General features: G+C 56.7%; 2 protein-coding genes across 2 annotated transcripts in view; one reads left to right on the top strand and one right to left on the bottom strand.

The window, feature by feature from the left end:
* Window positions 1-515: 515 nt before the first annotated feature.
* P2RX2 (purinergic receptor P2X 2) lies at window positions 516-5,557 on the top strand (the record flags this gene model as incomplete). The annotated part of the gene is made up of 12 exons (XM_082774409.1): window positions 516-643; window positions 993-1,128; window positions 1,941-2,012; window positions 2,299-2,374; window positions 2,479-2,572; window positions 2,772-2,852; window positions 3,307-3,445; window positions 3,974-4,104; window positions 4,190-4,280; window positions 4,627-4,692; window positions 4,764-4,841; window positions 5,522-5,557. The coding sequence occupies 12 exons, from the start codon at window positions 516-518 to the stop codon at window positions 5,555-5,557; spliced, it is 1,128 nt and encodes a 375-aa protein (XP_082630535.1).
* Window positions 5,558-6,321: 764 nt separating this feature from the next.
* The window catches only part of POLE (DNA polymerase epsilon, catalytic subunit), a gene marked incomplete at its 5' end in the record, with an annotated part of 28,031 nt that continues 17,310 nt past the window's right edge, over window positions 6,322-17,042 (bottom strand). The window contains 20 exons of the mRNA XM_082773833.1: window positions 6,322-6,567; window positions 6,736-6,825; window positions 7,057-7,182; window positions 7,931-8,131; window positions 8,359-8,552; window positions 8,683-8,814; window positions 9,178-9,355; window positions 9,479-9,611; window positions 10,058-10,183; window positions 10,400-10,573; window positions 11,074-11,278; window positions 12,003-12,223; window positions 12,407-12,630; window positions 13,019-13,195; window positions 13,328-13,434; window positions 13,521-13,674; window positions 15,131-15,271; window positions 15,651-15,794; window positions 16,246-16,455; window positions 16,769-16,987. Coding sequence (XP_082629959.1) covers window positions 6,454-6,567; window positions 6,736-6,825; window positions 7,057-7,182; window positions 7,931-8,131; window positions 8,359-8,552; window positions 8,683-8,814; window positions 9,178-9,355; window positions 9,479-9,611; window positions 10,058-10,183; window positions 10,400-10,573; window positions 11,074-11,278; window positions 12,003-12,223; window positions 12,407-12,630; window positions 13,019-13,195; window positions 13,328-13,434; window positions 13,521-13,674; window positions 15,131-15,271; window positions 15,651-15,794; window positions 16,246-16,455; window positions 16,769-16,987 — 3,270 coding nt within the window. The 3' untranslated portion in view covers window positions 6,322-6,453. The remainder of the gene's footprint in view (window positions 6,568-6,735; window positions 6,826-7,056; window positions 7,183-7,930; window positions 8,132-8,358; window positions 8,553-8,682; window positions 8,815-9,177; window positions 9,356-9,478; window positions 9,612-10,057; window positions 10,184-10,399; window positions 10,574-11,073; window positions 11,279-12,002; window positions 12,224-12,406; window positions 12,631-13,018; window positions 13,196-13,327; window positions 13,435-13,520; window positions 13,675-15,130; window positions 15,272-15,650; window positions 15,795-16,245; window positions 16,456-16,768; window positions 16,988-17,042) is intronic.

A 17,042-nucleotide genomic window follows, 5' to 3' on the forward strand; every position in this document is an offset into this window, starting at 1 on the left:
GGGGCAAGGGAGGAAAGGGGTCCAGCAGTTCGGGTGTCCCTTGGTGGGTGTGACAGCCCCCTCCCCTGGGGCCGGCAGATCTTGCTCACCAGCTCACAGTTTTTTTCTCTGGGCCCCTTGCCAGGCTCCTCTGGGTCATTTTGGGTGAGCGACACCCTGCCTCTCCCAAAACTGCAAAACGGGCACCCGCTTCCACCCCCTTCCCGACCGCAACCTGACGCTCCGCTGCTGCCTTCACCAGCACGAACCATCCTGCGGGGAGCGACAACCGCTGCAGGGGTGGGGGTCCCTACTACCGAGCCCCCCCGAGCAGACTTATCCGGGCCCGCAGGGGTCGCTGCCGTGCCGAGCCGAGCCGTGCGGTGCCGAGCGGTGCTGAGCCGTGCGGTGCCGACCCGTGCGGTGCCGAGCCGGGCGGTGCCAAGCCGTGCAGTGCCAAGCCGTGCAGAGCCGTGCTGAGCCGTGCCGAGCCGTGCCAAGCCGTGCCGAGCCGTGCCGAGCCGATCTCAGCGTCCATGGGCGTGCAGGGCTGCCTGCGGGCGGTGAGCAGCTACTCCAGCCCGCAGGTGGTGGTGGTGCGGAACGGGCACCTTGGCACCGCGTACCGGGCGCTGCAGCTCCTGGTCCTGCTCTACTTCACCGGGTGAGTGCGGGCCGGGACCCTCTGCTCCGCCGGTACCGACAGCGCTGATGCCTGTGCCCTTTCCCCTGCCCTTTCCTCTGCTTTCCCTTCCCTGTGGGCACATCCCAGACCCCTCTGCTTTGCTCTTGGGGCCAAGCTCCTGGCTGGGATCCCCCCCATGGGTTGTCCAAGGGGTGGTGCAGGCAGGCTCTGAACCCCTCGTGCCCTGTGCTGCGCAGTGAGGTGTGTGGGTGCTGAGCACACCCACTGCACTCCTCGGGTCAACAGCTCTCAGCGTGCTTTCAGGGTCCTGGAGCCAAGGAGGAGGGCACCGTTGGAAGCTCCTTTTCCCATCCTTCCTTCCCCGCAGGTATGTGTTCATCATTCAGAAGGGCTACCAGGAGAGGGAAACGGGCCCAGAGAGCTCCGTCATCACCAAGGTCAAGGGTGTGACACAGTCACCAAGCAAGGTCTGGGATGTTGGGGAGTACGTGTCCCCTCCTGAGGTGAGGCTCTGACCCCCCATTCTGGCCCTCTTATCCCCATCCTCTTCCCTTTGTCGCTCTGGGGTGGCTGCAAGGAGCTGTGCCTGGGCAGCACCTTGCAGTGGGGGAGCATCTCTCTGGGGAAGGCTCTTCCCAGTGTTTTCGGTGGGTGCTGTGAGCCAGGGAATGAGTGTTCAGTCATGCTGAGGGGTTTTGGAAATTGCTTGGTTGAGCTGTGGAAAAGCCTTGTTTGGCATTGGGCACTGCTGGTCTGGACAGCACTTGAGCCACTCACCCCGTGTCACCTGGCTGGGATGGAAGAGATGTCCCATTGCCACTCTCTGGGATCCTTCTACAGGCACAGAAGGTCTGTCCCAGAGCTGAGTACACAGATCTGTGCATGGGTGAGCACCCACAGCATGGCAATAGTGAGACCACAAGCTAGCCCACTTTGTCCAGTGCGAGGACTGTGAGAGGTGTAAGTAAGCTCGAGCGAACCTGTCAGAGCTGGTGGCAGTCAGGGAGGGCTGGTGGCAGGGCCTGATGCTGTGTTTTTTGCTGCTCCAGCTGCTCTTATCAGTGTTTTGCAGTTTCTGAGGGGTGGAGGGTGGCTTAAGCCCATCAGCAGCAGGTCCCAGCAGGACTCCCTGGCACAGTGCCTCCAGTGTCACACTGTGTGGATGCAGTGTGAGCCCACGTGCCCCTACCCAGTGTGTTCCCTGTGTGCACACGTGTGTGTGTGACCGTGTGTGTGTAAATACACTTGTACCTCTCCACGTGTTCACGGCTGTGCTGTCCTGTGACCGGTATCCCACCTTCTGGCTGCTTTGCAGGGTGGGAGCACCTTCAGCATCCTCACGCGGGTGGACGTCAGCCCTGCCCAGGCCATGGAGACCTGTCCTGAGGTGAGGACAGGGGCAGGGGACTGGGGAGTAGCAGTCACGGGGCCGGGGGAGAGCAGCAGGGGCTGCCCATGGGGACCCAGCACACAGGTGGCTGTAGTGCTGGTCCCCACAGCTCTCCTCTGCCGCTGCCCTTCCCAGCAGGAATCCTGTGGCCTTCCCTGGCCTGGGGGCAGCACAGAGGCTGTGACACCACAGGGGGAGGCGAAAAGAGACTGAGTAGCACTTGTCAGGGGAGGGGGAGCACCAGTGAGCACAGCTCCCAACAAAACTCCCTGTCCTGCTGCAGGGCCGAGCGGTCGCCAACGCCACGTGCAGCTCCGACCAGGACTGCGTCCCCAGGGACACGGACACGTCTGGCCATGGTGAGTCAGGAGGGATGTGTGGGCAGAGCAGCCTGCCCAGCCACCCTGCTGCCGGCAGGACCCTGCCTGCTGGGATTTGCAGCGCCGGGCACCCGTCCCCGCAGGGCAGAGGACGGGGCGCTGCGTGCCCCAGGCTGGTGGCACCGGGAAGAGCTGCGAGGTCCTGGCTTGGTGCCCGGTGGATGGAGGCAGCATCAGGTACCGGTGCTGGGGTTGGGCCCTGGTGGGGAATGACAGGCTGCCAGAAGGTCAGAGCAGGCTCTGGGGTGCTGGCATCTCCCACGTCCTGCGGGATGCAAGGGGATGCTCCCGGTGTGGCCTCCTTGGTGCTGCTCCAGGGGCTTGGGGCAGGGTGGGGATGCCTGTGGGCAGCTGTGCTCACTCCTCTTCCTCGCAGTGAGTCCCTGGCGGAGATGGCATCACAATTCACCGTCCTCATCAAGAACAACATCCACTTCCCCCGCTTTGGCTTCTCCAAGTGAGTATCTGTGTGTGTGGGTGATGCAGCCCGGGTGCCCTGCTGCTGGCCTCAGCTGGCCCTGCTGTGCCTGCCTTGCTGGTGGCTGGGTGTGCAGTGTGGTGGGGACAGGGTGGACCCCCTCACACCGTACACATATGCATATGGGGAGCACAGGCAGGGCAAGGCCAGCTCCCATCTCTGCTGCCTTCCTGAAAATGGGCAGCGGGGACACTTCTCCTGGGAACTGTGCAGCGGGGAGTGGGAGATGCAACGCGAGGAGTGCAGAAATGTGGGGTCAGCACAAGGTGGGTCTAAGGGATGGAGATGCAGGCGGGTGGCCCTGGTGTCCTTAGCTGGAGAAATGCTGCTTCTTCACAGGGGATTCCCGTTCCCAGCTTACCGAGTGATGGGGTCCCGTTCGGACCCAGTGTGTCCCCTCTCACACACAGGTCTCTGGCTTGGTCTCCCCCAGGGGCAACATCCAGGCAGCTGAGAGCGGCTACCTGAAGAGCTGCATGTTCAACACCACCTCTGCCCTTTACTGCCCCATCTTCAAGCTGGGCTTCCTCGTGGAGCAGGCGGGCGAGGACTTCGCAGAGCTGGCTGAGAAGGTGTTGTGTGCTGGGTGGCTGCAGGGCCCAGGGTCTCACGGGGTCTTGCCAGCGGGGCACAGGGCAGTTATTTCCTGGGGACCTGCTTGGGTGCTCTGTGTGTCACTGCTTGCTCCTTGATGCTACAGTGATATGGAGGTGGCCAGGAGTATGTCCTTGACCCCACTCTCTCAGAGCCTCAGGGCTCAGCACTTCTGCACCGCCCCCACTTCTACCCCTAGCCTAGGTTGTGTTCCTCCTAGAACAGGGTGGCACTTGAAGGCTTCAGGCTACAACCCTGCTACCTCCTCTTCCCTCATGGGAGCAGATAAATGTGGCCCAGGGGAGAAACCTGGTGCTGCTCCATCCTCCTTCCAGAATCTGCAGCCCTCATCCAGCCCCAGCATCCCCCCAGTCCTGTGGGTTTTGCCACTCCAGCTCTAGAGTTGGCCCCCCAGTGCCCAGCCCGCTCAGCTGGGAAGCTCTCTATTGGGATGCCGTGCCCACTGCGTGCTGGCAATGTGCAAGGTCTGCTGCTCCCTGCTGCAGGGTGGGGTGATCGGGGTGATCATTACCTGGAACTGCAACCTGGACCTGCCCGACGCCGAGTGCAACCCCCACTACTCCTTCCGCCGCCTCGACCCCAAAGGGGTTTCGGCTTCCCCAGGCTACAACTACAGGTGATGGCCCTGTCCCCACGGTGGCCCTGCAGCCTTCTCTGGCCCTGCCTTGCCCTCACTGGTGTGTCCGTCGTCTTCCAAGCAGGTTTGCCAAGTACTACAGCTGGAATGGGACTCGCTCGCGGGTGTTGATCAAGGCCTATGGGATCCGTGTGGATGTGATTGTGCATGGCCAGGTGAGACGGTTCGGGGGGGCGTGATGTGTTTGTCTCTGTGTGTCTCTGGGAGTGGGGGCATGCATGTGTGCCACCTCTGCTTTGTGCTGCTGTGGCTGTTCTAGCAAAGCAGCTCCGCCTGCTGCTGCAGGAGGACGGGGATCCCAGATGCCCCAAATGGAAGCCCTGGGCTCTGTCTTGGCTTGGTGGAAGGGGCAGCTGCAGTGCCTCTGTGCATGTGATGTCCTGCAAGTGCAAGCCTGGTGGCACCACGCAGGCATTAGGGCTGGGGAGGGTGGAATCAGCTCAGCCCAGTCCTGCTATGGGGGCACTGGTGGGGACAGCTGACCCCATCCCTCTCTGTCAGGCAGGAAAGTTCAGCCTGATCCCCACCATCATCACCCTAGCCACGGCGCTCACCTCGGTGGGACTGGTGAGTATGGGTGCTGGGGGGGTTCCACCTAGCCACCTGTGCCGGCCCTGACCTCCCCGCCTGCCTTGCAGGGCTCCTTCGTCTGTGACTGGATCCTGCTGTGCTGCATGGACAAGGAGCAGCGGTACAGCAGCAGGAAATTCGAGCAGGTAGCACCTGGCTGCGGGTATGGCTGAGGATTTTCCTCTGCAGGGGTCCCGTCCCTGGGGTACCCCATCGGCGGAGCAGCCCACGCTGCAGCCCCAACCACCCATCCCTCCTCTGGTCCCACTGCAGGTAGGATAACTCGTGCTCAGCTCGACACCACCCAACCCCACGCCCCTCAGCTCTCAGTGACCTGCTTGCCTGTGTGGAGCTGCACCCACGGATGGGTGGCACATGTCCTACAGCCCCTGTGAGCCACGAGCCCGCTGGCATGTGATGGTTGTGACCACCAGCAGGACCCAGCAGCTCGGAGTCACACTGGGAGCTGCTCACTGCAGGCAAATCCTGGCTTGGGGGCACTCCCAGGGCTGGGCACAGCTTAATCTGGGGTGTCCAGGGCGGCTCCAGCTGCTGCCCTTCCCAGCCCCTGCCTGCGGGCACTCTCAGACCCATCCTAGCCCCTGTTTCCCTCTTGGGAAGGCCTGCGTGTGCTCTGAGCCCCACAAAGCTGCTGCTGCTGCACCAGGGAGGGGGGGAGCCTTGCCCTGGGGTAGCAGCCCAATAAAACACCGCTGCTCAGCATCCGTGCCTGGGGCTCCATGCGGCGGTGGGCCCTGGGGAGACGTCGGTGTCACAGTTTGGTGCGGGAAGAGGCAGGGACAGGGTCGTCCCTCCCCCTCCCCAGGCCCTGGAGCACAAACCCCAAGTGCTGCTGGCCTGAGCCCAAAGACAATCTGCAGCAGGCGCCTGGCGGTAACCAGCTGGGGCATTTCTGAGCATAATTCTGATGTTTTTGTGCTCTCATATTACAGCACATCCTCCCCCAGCAGCTCAGCTGGGCTCAGGAGGGTCGGGGGGGGGGAAGGAAGGGCTGTAGTGGGCAGAGTCCCAGGGCTGAGGGACTCAAGGTTGCTTTGCTTGGCTGGGTGCCCTGCTCTGAGGGGGAGCTGGCCTTGTGCACACCCCCAGCAGTGCTGCTGCAAGAGGGCACCTGCAATTCCACCTTGCCCTTGTCAGAAGCAGGACGAGGCCCCCCTTGGGACAGCAGCAGCACAGAGGCTGAGCCCAGGCACTGCCTGGCCTTGGCTGCAGCCATCCGGGACTCAGTTACCAGAAGCAGAGGCTGAGCCAGACAGTAACTTGATTGCACAGGGCAGCAATCACATTAGGGAGGGGTGAGTGTGCTGCCCCTCGAGGCCAGCTCATCTTCACTGCTTCTAGCACCAAAAGGAAGAGAGAGGGGGCACAGCTCTCCCCTTGCAGCCGGGGATGTGCTGCCAGGCTGGGGCAGGCAGGGTTCAAAGGGGGACAGATCCTTGCAAAGAGACATCCCCAGCTCCCACCGCACAGGAACCAGACAAATAAAACTATTTATTTATACAAATTCCACATTAAAAAGAGGTACAGCCTTGCCTACAGCACCTAGAGCATGGGCAAATGGTCCCCGTGGAGCACAGCTCCTGCCCCGTGTGCTGGGCTGGTGCAGGACAGCCTGGCCCCTCTCCGTGCCTGCTGCTTTTGCCCTCCAGCACAGCAGGAGGGGCATGCAGCTCCCCGGGGCTGGCGTAGTGCACAGCTGAACCCTAACCAACAGCAGAGATGGGATGAGCCCAGCTTTCACTGCTGGAGCTGTGGGTTTGTACGCAGCAGCCACTCGATGGTTTCCAGGAGATAGGCCATGCTGTAGTGCCGAGCGATGTTCTGGAAGATGGTGATGTGCTCCATGAAGACCTGCAGGAAAAGGAAGCAGGGAGGGAAGGGGGCTGCCTAAAACTGCCCACCCAGCAGCCAAGCAGGTAGAGGAAAGGCAGGAGAGAAGCTAGGTGGGCCCAGGGGGTGGAGAACCACACAGGAAGGCCCAGGCACAGGTCTGGGCCAGGCAGCACACTACGGGCATACCTGGGAGGAGATGGTGAGGGCAAACTCTCCAGCACAGCTGCAGTACACGGGCATGTGTGTGTCCTTCACACCATGACACTTGTTGCACACCTAGAGTCAAAGCAGTTTTAGGTGGGACAGGAGACAAGACCAAGCCCATCAGCCCACCATCAGGGGCACACACATGGCACGAGGGCAGGGAACTGCTGCTGCTGTGGCACAGCATGGGAGCCAAACCCTCCTCCCAGCTGCAAGGCTCATCTGCTCCCCTCCTGCAGCACCACAGGGTGGCAGGGCCTGTCCCTGAGACAAGATCCTGCAGCGGGGTGGCCAAGTGCTCACCAGGTCCTGCAGCATGAAGGCCATCAGCTTCTTCTGCAGGGCTTCCACCAACGCCATTTCAATAGAGTCAGAGTCATACTGCGCCTCACAGTTGGAGCAGACCCAGCTGGGCAGCACTGATCCATCCTACGGGCAAAAAGGAAGGCAGGGGACATGAGGAGACAGCCAAACAAAGTGGCCTTGGAAAGGCCCAAGTAACAGGGTGGGGTATAAGCAGCTCTCCAGGGTAAGCTTTCCTCCTGGAGGGGATGGAGCATGAGGCAAAGCACTGGGACACTTGGACTTGTCACAGGCAGCTAGAAGATGAACAGAAAATGGCCTTTAGGGGAATGTGCTCAGGTGGCCAAGAGGCCAACAGCATCCTGCCTTGTGTAGGAGTAATGCAGCCAGCAGGAGCAGGGAGATGATGGTCTCCCTGTGCTGGTGAGGCCGGCCGCACCTCAAGTGCTGGGTTCAGTTTTGGGCCCCTCACTACAAGAAAGACATCGAGGCCCTGGAGCATGTTCAGAGAAGGGCTGCGAAGCTGGTGAAGGTTGGAAATGAGGAGACATTTCTTCTCAGAAAGAACAGTCAGGCACTAGGACGGGTTGCCTAGGGAGGTGGTGGAGTCACCATCCCTGGGGGTGTTCGAGGAAAGGTTGGACATGGTGCTTAGGGACATGGTTTAGTGGGCAACATTGGTGGTAGGGTAATGGTTGGACCAGGTGATCTTGGAGGGCTTTTCCAACCTTAATGATTCTGTGAATATGATATGATCACCAGCACAGGGCCAAGCAATGCTGCAAAGCAAAGGGCTTAAGAGGGGAATGCAGTAATACGACTGACAGGCATAGAGCACAGCTATGCTGGGATGTCCACAGGAACGAGGCTGAACCTGGGAGAGAGCGGGGTCCTTGCACAGGTCTAGGTCCCTGCAGAAGTTGCAGTTCCTGCAGATGACTTCAGGGAGCACGTAGGAGCGGCAAGGGTCCCGAAACTGGGCTTCATCTGAGAACTCGCCCACCTCGATGAGGCGCAGCAGGTCCCTGCGCAGTTTGTTCACCTGGTTGGTAATGTTGGCATCCAGAGACAGCACCTACAAGGCAAAGAGCCAGGTGAACCTACCAGCAGAGAACAGCCCTCAAAATGACGACTCATACCTCATGTGGATGCAAGAGTGCTGGCAGGGAAAAACAAATTGGCTGTAGATCTGCAGCACACTCCTGAAGCAGAACTGTGGCAAATTGGAGCCACACACGTGGACTAGAATTTGAGCCCCCGATCATAACCCTTCAGAAAAGAGTCCCAGCCGGACCCACCGACCTTGCAAACATATTTGATGAACTCTAGAGCCGGGTTGTTGAGCGGCAAGTAGGAGCCGGGCAGCACTGGGAACAAGTCTGAAGGCTCGGTGGCATTACGAGAACCGGCCATCTTCTTCTTGATCTTCTGGGTGATGGTGAAGAAGCTCTGGGTGAGCTCATTGGCCACGTAATCCTGTGAGAACGTGATCATGCCTAGAGAGACGAGCAGAAAGCACTCCAGCACAGTGGCATGTGGGGCCAACAAGGCAGGTGGCTTTCTGCCTAGGGGCATAGCCCAGGGCTGCAGCACTGCTACCCCTAGGGCCCCGTGCTGGGCACTCACCAGGCATGGCCCCTGTCTCACACGGTGCCTCTTGGGACACTTGGCTGGTGCCTCTCCTCTTGACGGGAGTGCTCCCAGGGGCGTTGCGCTGCAGCTCCTCCTTCATGCTGTGGTACACAGCCACGATGTAGGCTGCAGAGGCATGAACAGGGCTCCTGGTACAGCCCATGCCGGGGCAGCTGCACCAGCAGCCAGTCTGCTGCAGACTCTCCCAGGCACCCAAGAGACACAAATAACCTTGTTCCCTCCCCGGGACAGCTCACAGCCAAACTGGAACACCCCCAAACTAACACCCACAACAGCAGAGGCTCCCTCTGTACTGCTCATGGCACAGCACGGGCTTGGCCATAAGGGGCTCTTGGAATCAACCATCAGGCCCTTCTTGGCAGCCCTGCAGGCATCATGAAGCAGTGAGGAACGTGCATGGTATGGGCAGCAAGAGGGTAAGGGCTTATCTCCATGAGTGGAACCAGGCAAGGAGCTGGGAGCACTCACCTGACACAATCATTAGGAAGTAGCTCTGGCAGGAGGCAGCCTGGGGCAGGAACTGCACGATATTCCAGCTGTTCTCCAGCAGCTCCTCCACGTTGGATTCCCCTTCCTCCTCTTCTTCCCCCACCTCCTCCTCTTCCTCACTGTCTTCCTCCTCCAGCACTTGCCTCTTGCTGGTATCCTTCTGGAACAGAGCACAACGAGTGGCATTACAGCAGTTCCTTGTACCCAGCCAACACCTCCCCACTCAGTTCAACCCCTAGCCCCTGGCTCCTGGGGTAATTGGGCACTTCGTATTTCTTACCTCCCCGTAGTGGATGCGAGAATGTACTTTTCCCTTGATGCCTCCATAATTTGCTGGATCCATCCAGAGCAGGAACTCCCAGCAGCGGGAGAAAGAAATAGTAAGGGAGTGGAAGATCTCCTTTGAGTGGATGCTGGAGGGAGAGAATGCAGTCACCCTCAACATTAGCAGCATTTTCCCTGGTTAAGAGCCTTCTCCAGGGGACACGCCAGGGAGGAGGTGCTGGCAAGGAGAGAGGAGTCACCTCGCTCTTTCAGCCCTGCTTCAAAAAAAATGGGCTCTGCACAAAAGGTGGCAGTGTAGTCACCAGCAGGGACACCAAGGGAAGCCGTGCCTGAGCCTTGGCTTGTTGTGCTTGCAAAAAGGTGCCTGCTCTAGATGCCTGGACACCATGGCTGGGATGCTGGGAGCCAGACAGGGTATGAGTTTTGCAAAAAATTCCGTGCTGAGGCCCAGCAAAAGGCAAAAATTATCATTCTATGTCCATGCCCTGAGCCATGTCTTAGCTCAGTCATCCAGAAGCCTTATCCCCGGGCCTGGCTTGCTAAACACACCCCTGAGCAGCCAAGTGCACCCCACCTATTGATAATGTACTCCATGTAGCTGATTGCATCCTCGATACGCCGCTTCTTGGTGCACAGGATGATCCGGTTGAAGTTGGCGTAAACCACGGAAGAGCCAAGCCGCTTGAACTCAGCCACTAACCTGCAGACAGGGCAGAGGAGCTAGGTTTGGTGTGCAGGAAGAACCGCTCCTGTTCAGCTCCCTGTTAGTTAGACAGGGAACAGCAAGCCAGAGGAGCAGGTGGCAACCCCCAGAGGCCACTCTGGAGGCAGTGGGTACCAACAGTGTCCTGCTCACTAATGCCATGCCTGTGTCCTTCTCATCCACAGGGCCTGACAAACTCCAGTTCTCACTTACTGGAGGAAAAGCTTCTTCATCATGTTGTGCAGAGTCCGGTGCAACGCTGGATCGTAGAGCAGTGAAGAAGGAGAGCGAAGCCAGCGGTAAAAATGAATGACCTGGTTGTCCGCGTAGATGTTGTGGTACTGCGTGATCTCCTTCACCCAGCTCACCACCATGCTCTTCAAAATCCTGCCGGGGAGCAGAGAACAGTGTCACCCCCACCAGCCACGAACAGCAGCTTCCTCCTTCCAGGCAGCGACACGCTTTCAGATACGCTGGGTGATTCAGGATGGGAGCTCTGCCAATGCAGAGACGCATAAGCCCTCAGCCCAGGAACCACAGGGTAAATATGTGCCTCTGTAAACTTGTGGAGCACGAAGAAAGAAACAGGAAAGGGCAAAGCCTTTGCCAACATGCCCTCACACCTGCTGCCTGAGCCACCACGTAGTACTAAGCCCAAGATCTTCAAAAGTCTGTGAGAAGATGCCTACCCAGGGGGCTGAGCACCCTCTTCTGCCAAGCAAAGGACCTGATTGTCCTGCCCTAAAGGCAGGAATTTTTCCTTTAGAGTAAACCCACAAGTCACACCATGGGTAAGAGTCTGGGAAAAACTAAAACCAGAAGGTAATAAGAGGCATGACACTGGTGTGAACAGACAATCCACATCTTGTTGGCTCCTACAGCAGTACCTGAATGTGTTGGAGCAGAGGGCAGTTTCATCATAGCTGGCTGGGATGTTGGCAGCTTGGTTCCCTGTCACCATGTCTTCCAGGGATGCCTGCTGAATCACATCAAAGCTGACGCTCATGCTGGAACCTCCTTCCATGTCATTTACGTGATGAGATTGCAACACTGTGTTTACAGCCAGGCTCTGGATGTCCAGCTCCAGACATACTAAGAAGAAACACAGCCTCTCAGCAGGCAGGTAGGGCAAAGAACCATCAAGGACAGCATCTGCACCTCAAGCTCAGCAAGTGCAACCATTTGCCAAATGTGCTTTTCACAAGTTATGAGGATGATTTATAGAAGATGCTGCATCAAGCTGTGAGATGCTTTCACATGCAGGTGTAAGCATAAAAGTATAGAGCACAAGGTGTGCAGCACTCTGATGTCTAGATCAGGAAATGGTGAAAGCCCACACTGTACTGCAGCAGTGTAGGAACTGTGCTGCTCCTCAAACCTTGTTTAACTGACTTCAAAGGACACTTTCTACTAGACCAGGTTGCTCAAAACCCCATCCAACTTGGCCTTACACACTTCCAGGGATGAGGCATCCATAGCTTCTCTGGGCAACCTGTTCCAGTGCCTCACCACCCTCATAGTAAAGAATTTCTTCCTTAGATCCCATCTAGGCCTCCCCTCTTTTAGTTTAAAAATCACTCCCTCTTGTCCTATCACTATCTATGTGTATGAAATGTTGCTCTCCATCTTTGATAGTGCACACAGAACTTCTTTTCCCCTTGATGTATCCATTGTACCCGGCCCAGATGGCTGCTGTGGTCACCACCATCCCCACAGAGCTACTTGGAGACTTCGGATAATGCATCCAGCTCCATACAGTGCCCACAGAGCAGCACCTGACTCTGCCCCACGCTGTGCTACCCTGCTCCCTCCTCACCTGTGGAGTAGCAGCCGGGGTTGTTGATCTCCACCAAGGCTCTCTCATCAAACTCCATGACCAGGCGGTTGTCATCAGCCTCCTTGCCCCCCAGATCTGGGCGAGCCGTGGGCGAGAGCCACAGCAAATGGTTGTGACGGCGGAGGTGGCGTGAGAAAAACAGGTCAGAGCCAAAGGTGGAGATGTCGTCAGGGAGATTCCCAATTGGAATGTGGTAATACCTAGAAGAAAGGGAGAGGCATGTTCACCAGGAATGAGCATAGCCCAAGAGAAGCTGTGCCACCACATCTGCCTGTCCCATTAAGGGACAAAGGACCCGGCCTTGACTTGGCCTTGGTCTCTCCTGCAGTCTCGTCCCCACCCAGCCAGGAGTGCAGCAGGAGAACGTGGCCAACCCCAGGCACCTGCTCATTTCAAAAGCCTGGGACAGGCACGTATCCAGGTTGAGGTAGTGGCGGATCATGCGGCGGGCTGCGTGGCGCTGCCAGTCCAGGACTGAGTAGCTGATGTCATCTGTCACTCGGACGGGGACCAACGGGAACTCCTCGATGATGGGAATCCCACTTGCCAGCCGTTTCAGATCCCAGTTAGACTGCACAGCAATCAGTGTGGGCCCCCGGCGCTCATCCTGTGCAAAGGAAACCTGTCCTGGTGCAACTCTCCAGCGAGCATCTCTGCTCAGCAGGAAGCTGTTGGTGTTGTATGCCCTTACAGCAAATCCCTGTGCTCCCCGTGGTGGGGACAGCACACTCCAGAAGCAGTAATCTGTGAGCAACCAGCTCCATCGACGAGATGTGGTGAGATGCTGAGCTAGCCTACCTGCTGCCACTGCACTAGGCAAGCCACCCCAAGCAAGGCAGAGCCCTCCAGCAACATCCACTTTTACCTCTGAACTTGGTGCCAGCAGCTCCATGCAGGTGCTGTTGGAACTGCTGGACCAGTGCCTTTCACAACCCTCCCACATGTCCCTGGGGACAAAGTCCCACGGGGAACTTCCTCATGCCTTCAGCTCTCACCTTGTAGCCCAGCAGCAGCCGCTGGATGGCTCTGTAGATGGTCTTGGGGTCGGTCTCAGCACGCACTTCAAAGATGTGCTTGTCCGGAGGCAGCAGATCCTCACCCACCTTTTCCAGCAGTGCGCTGCGCTCCGCAGAGAACATGTTGGTGAGGTTTGGCATCTGGTTGCTGCGAACCTGCACCCAAGGCAGACTTGGTCAAAGAGACAGCCCCCCTTCTCAGCAGGGATCCACGCCTCTGCAGAGAAACCCCTTGGGTACTGCTGCCTGACCCCCACGGTCCCCCCAGCCTCTAAAGCCCCCTCTTACCGTGTCCAGCACAAACACGGCGGCTTTGCGCTGCGAGGGGATGAAAAGGCCAAAGAGAGCCTTGGTGCCCTGGGAGCTGTGGTAGAGGTAGATATGGCGAATACTTCCTAGGGACACAGAGCAGCCGTCAGCAGTGCCCGCCGGGTGCCTGCTCCTGGGTGCACCACGAGCTCCTCTGCCCGCGGTGCCTTACCTGGCTCCAGGTAGGTGAACTGGGCCAGCGAGCGCATCTCCAGGTGCTCAATGTCAAAGGTCTCGGCCTCTCGCCCCGTCAGGTGCCTGACCAGCTGCCTGCTGACCATGCACACGCAGCCCAGTTGGATGAGGGCTCGGAAGAGCAGTGGCACCTGTACCAACGGAGATACTATGAAATCACATCCCTCTGGGGAGCTCCTCCTTAAGGTTTTGGACCTTAGCCCCCTGACGTTCTCCTGTGTTAATCCTGCCACATTTTTGGAGACGATGTTCAGAATTGCAATGCAATTTTTTGCATATCAAGATTCTTTTTTCCCTTCTTCCCCAGGACCATGTCCAGTTGGTTTCTCCATAACTCCAAGGACAGAAACCTTGCAATCCCCTCTGAACAACCAGCTTGATTACCCTCACAGAAAACATTTTTTCTCACATTTACATGACATTTCCTGTGTTTTAGTTTGTGCCTATTGCCTCTCGTCATATCGCTGGGCACCACCGAGAAGAGCGTGTCTCCATCTTCTTTACTTCTCCCTTCTCCCATTGATAAGCTCCCCCTGAGCCTCCCCTCTTGTTATTAGCTTTCCCTAAAGCAGAAATTTATGGTGGCTAAAAATGTTTTCTCTGCATCATGCCTCATGTAATACTTCCCAGTCTATACAAATAACTCAGGTTGCTGAAGTCTCCCAACATTATGATGCTCTTTTTGCCCTTGCAGCGTCTTGCATCTCATAAAGCATTTTGTAGTCAATGGCACCAGTGATTAGACCAAGCTTTTCCTGCTTAGGCAAAGATTTTCAATCCTTAATAGTTCTATGTTGCATTTCAATAGCAAATTCACTTGTTTTTACCCTTTCTTCAACACACAGCTCCACTCTTAAAATGGTGCAACCCATACATCTATATAGGTCAGACCCTGACACTACAATGTCTTTTCAATTACATTCCTGTCACTGGGTTTTGAGCTGCTGAACAAATCACTGCCCTCTTTAGAAGCAGGCATTCCAGTTTCCCATCTTCATTTTCAGGCTGTCATCATTAATAGCACTAGTACATTTAATTTTGTCTTGACTGCTTTGTACGTTGTACAACTGAACTTTGTTTAGATGGGTCTTTGCTCTTCCAAAAATGTCAAGATCTTTTATCTGTCAAGTTCTTGTTCTTTTATCTGGCATAAAAAGATTTTAGAGTCATTTTAGAGGACAGGACACCCAGAACTACATGGGGTCAGTCTCCCCCCACCCTTCCCTTTTACTCTAAATGATCTTTTATGGTTTAAATACTAACAGGCTGGCTCTGGTTTGGTTTAAAGGAAGATCTCCCTTTCTGCTTAAAGGTCTTATTTTCCCAAAGTTTTCTAATGCCAGGTAAACCAAAACCCCTTTCCCTGACATGCCTTAACCCAGATACCGACATTCTGCATCTCTGGCCATACAGAAGCACGTATATTCCAGAGTACTCTGCTGTGGAGGTTCAATTTTTGCTCTGTTAGCATGTTGTTGAATTTTTAACTTCCAGGCATCCTCCTGTGCCACCAGTACTTAGACTAGGGAACTACCACTCAACACTCCTTAAAAAATGGAGAGGAAAACTGAGCACTGGAAGAGTTACCTGAGTCTCATATACTCCCTCGATGTCTGGAGCAGAGAGGTCAGCATTGATTTCGTTGATATGCTCTTGGTACATGTCTTCAGGGACAGAGTACTCGTAGAGGTTGTAAACCAAATTTGAGCGGGGCAGGATCCTGTTTACCTGCCAAGCAAAGGGGCAACCTTAGTGGGCACCTGGCACCAGGTGGTGTGTCTCCCATGAGCAGGGCTGTAAGGAGCTGGGCTCTGAGCACCTCCAGGATCATGCTGAGCCACCTCCTGGTGTTCCTCTCTCAAGAATATCAGGAGAATTTATGCTCATGCCCATTACAAATTCCCATAACTGACAATCTGGCTTTTGGGCAGGTTAAGATTAGCAGAGGGACAAGTGACTGGATGTGGAACATCAGCAGAGCAGGACAGTGAAGCTCTGCATAGCAGATGCTCCTAATACCTGCTTGCAGCAGGTGTGAAGTGCCTTATCTCAATGCAACCGGCTGTTTTCCCCTTCTAGAAGCAGCAGGTCTGGATTAGGTACCAACCTTCCTGTAGACTGCTCCCTCCTCTGGTTTTGCAATGCGCTGGTTGACGTAGAACACCCTGGGGATGCTCAGCTTGATGCAGTGCAGGTCACTCCCAATCACTGCCCACAGCCTGAACAGGCCTGGCTGGCTGGTCTCAGCGATCTGCAGGACACAGGGGTTCAAGATGGCATTAGTAGGGAGATACAACACATTACTAGGTCTTATATATGTGCTATGGAGCACTTTTGGGTCCTGTATGGCCTCACAGTTACAGTCAGGCAAAGGCTGCCTGCAGCTCTGAACCATTCGAGGCCCTTCTGGAAGTTGAGGTGTGTGACAAGGGGCAGGGCTCAGACAGCTGAGGCCATGCCTAGTTGATACCACCTCGCCTCCACATTTGACGTTGGCTGCTTCCAGGCACCACAACCCAAACCCAAATGGGCTGACCTGGGGCTGCCCAGCTGGAGGGGATCTACACACACCTTCCAGATTCACCATCAAGAATGACCATTTGCAAAGACAAAACAGTAGTCACTGCAAAGGCAAGGCTTTGGGCCTCAAGCTGTTCCCTGGGGCAGACGCATGCAGTGGGGGCTTTGTGGGCACCTGGTACCTGCACAATCTGCCAGGGTAAGTCTAGGATGCTCCGTGCTGTCCTACGCAGGTAGCTGCTCAGCCCTTTGGAGAGCACATCACGGACCACTCCTCCTCCTGCGGCCACACTGCCATCCTCCAGCCGCCGCCGCTTCCGCCGCTCCTGCCGCTGTCGGGCCTGCAGCTCCCACTTCTTCTTGTGGTAGCGCAGCCACACCAGGTGCTGCTCCTAAAAGGATCGACAGCACGCATGAACAGGAGCCACAGGAACCAGGCTATGCTTCCCAGACACGCAACTCCAAGCTGTGCACTGTCGAGGCTGGATGGTGTCCTTGCTACGGCTGGGAAGCTGTCACTGCCCCCATTTGCTCTGTTAGGGGGCCTCTCCCAGTTCTATTTCTTTTTGTAGCCCTAAGCCATGGAAGTAGAGAGGATTTCAGAAGACCCACAGATTGCTCCAGCTGGTCCCCAAGCTTCTCTGGTAGAAGCACACAACCCCAGGACATCTTCTGGTCTGCTCCTGCCCCCCCAGTTTTGCCTACCTTGCTGGTTCCCATGGGAGGAGGTGGGCCCAGGATCTCTCGCCAGGACTGCGATAGCTCCAGGCTCTGGGACATCTGTTGGCTTTCCTCTGCCAGAGGGACTCGCTTCCGTTTATTTGCAATGGGAACTGATGGCTGAAGGTTCTTGGCAACCCCAAAATCCTCTATGTCACTGATCTGTGAGCTGGGCGTTCCCTCTTGGGGCTGGTTGGCAAGGACCTGAGAGGAAAAGACAGCAGGAAGACATGGGTGTAGAAGCACTTGCTCAGCACAG

This window comes from Aythya marila (genome assembly GCF_965140915.1).
Source record: "Aythya marila genome assembly, chromosome: 17".
In the NCBI taxonomy this organism is placed as follows: Eukaryota; Metazoa; Chordata; class Aves; order Anseriformes; family Anatidae; genus Aythya; species Aythya marila.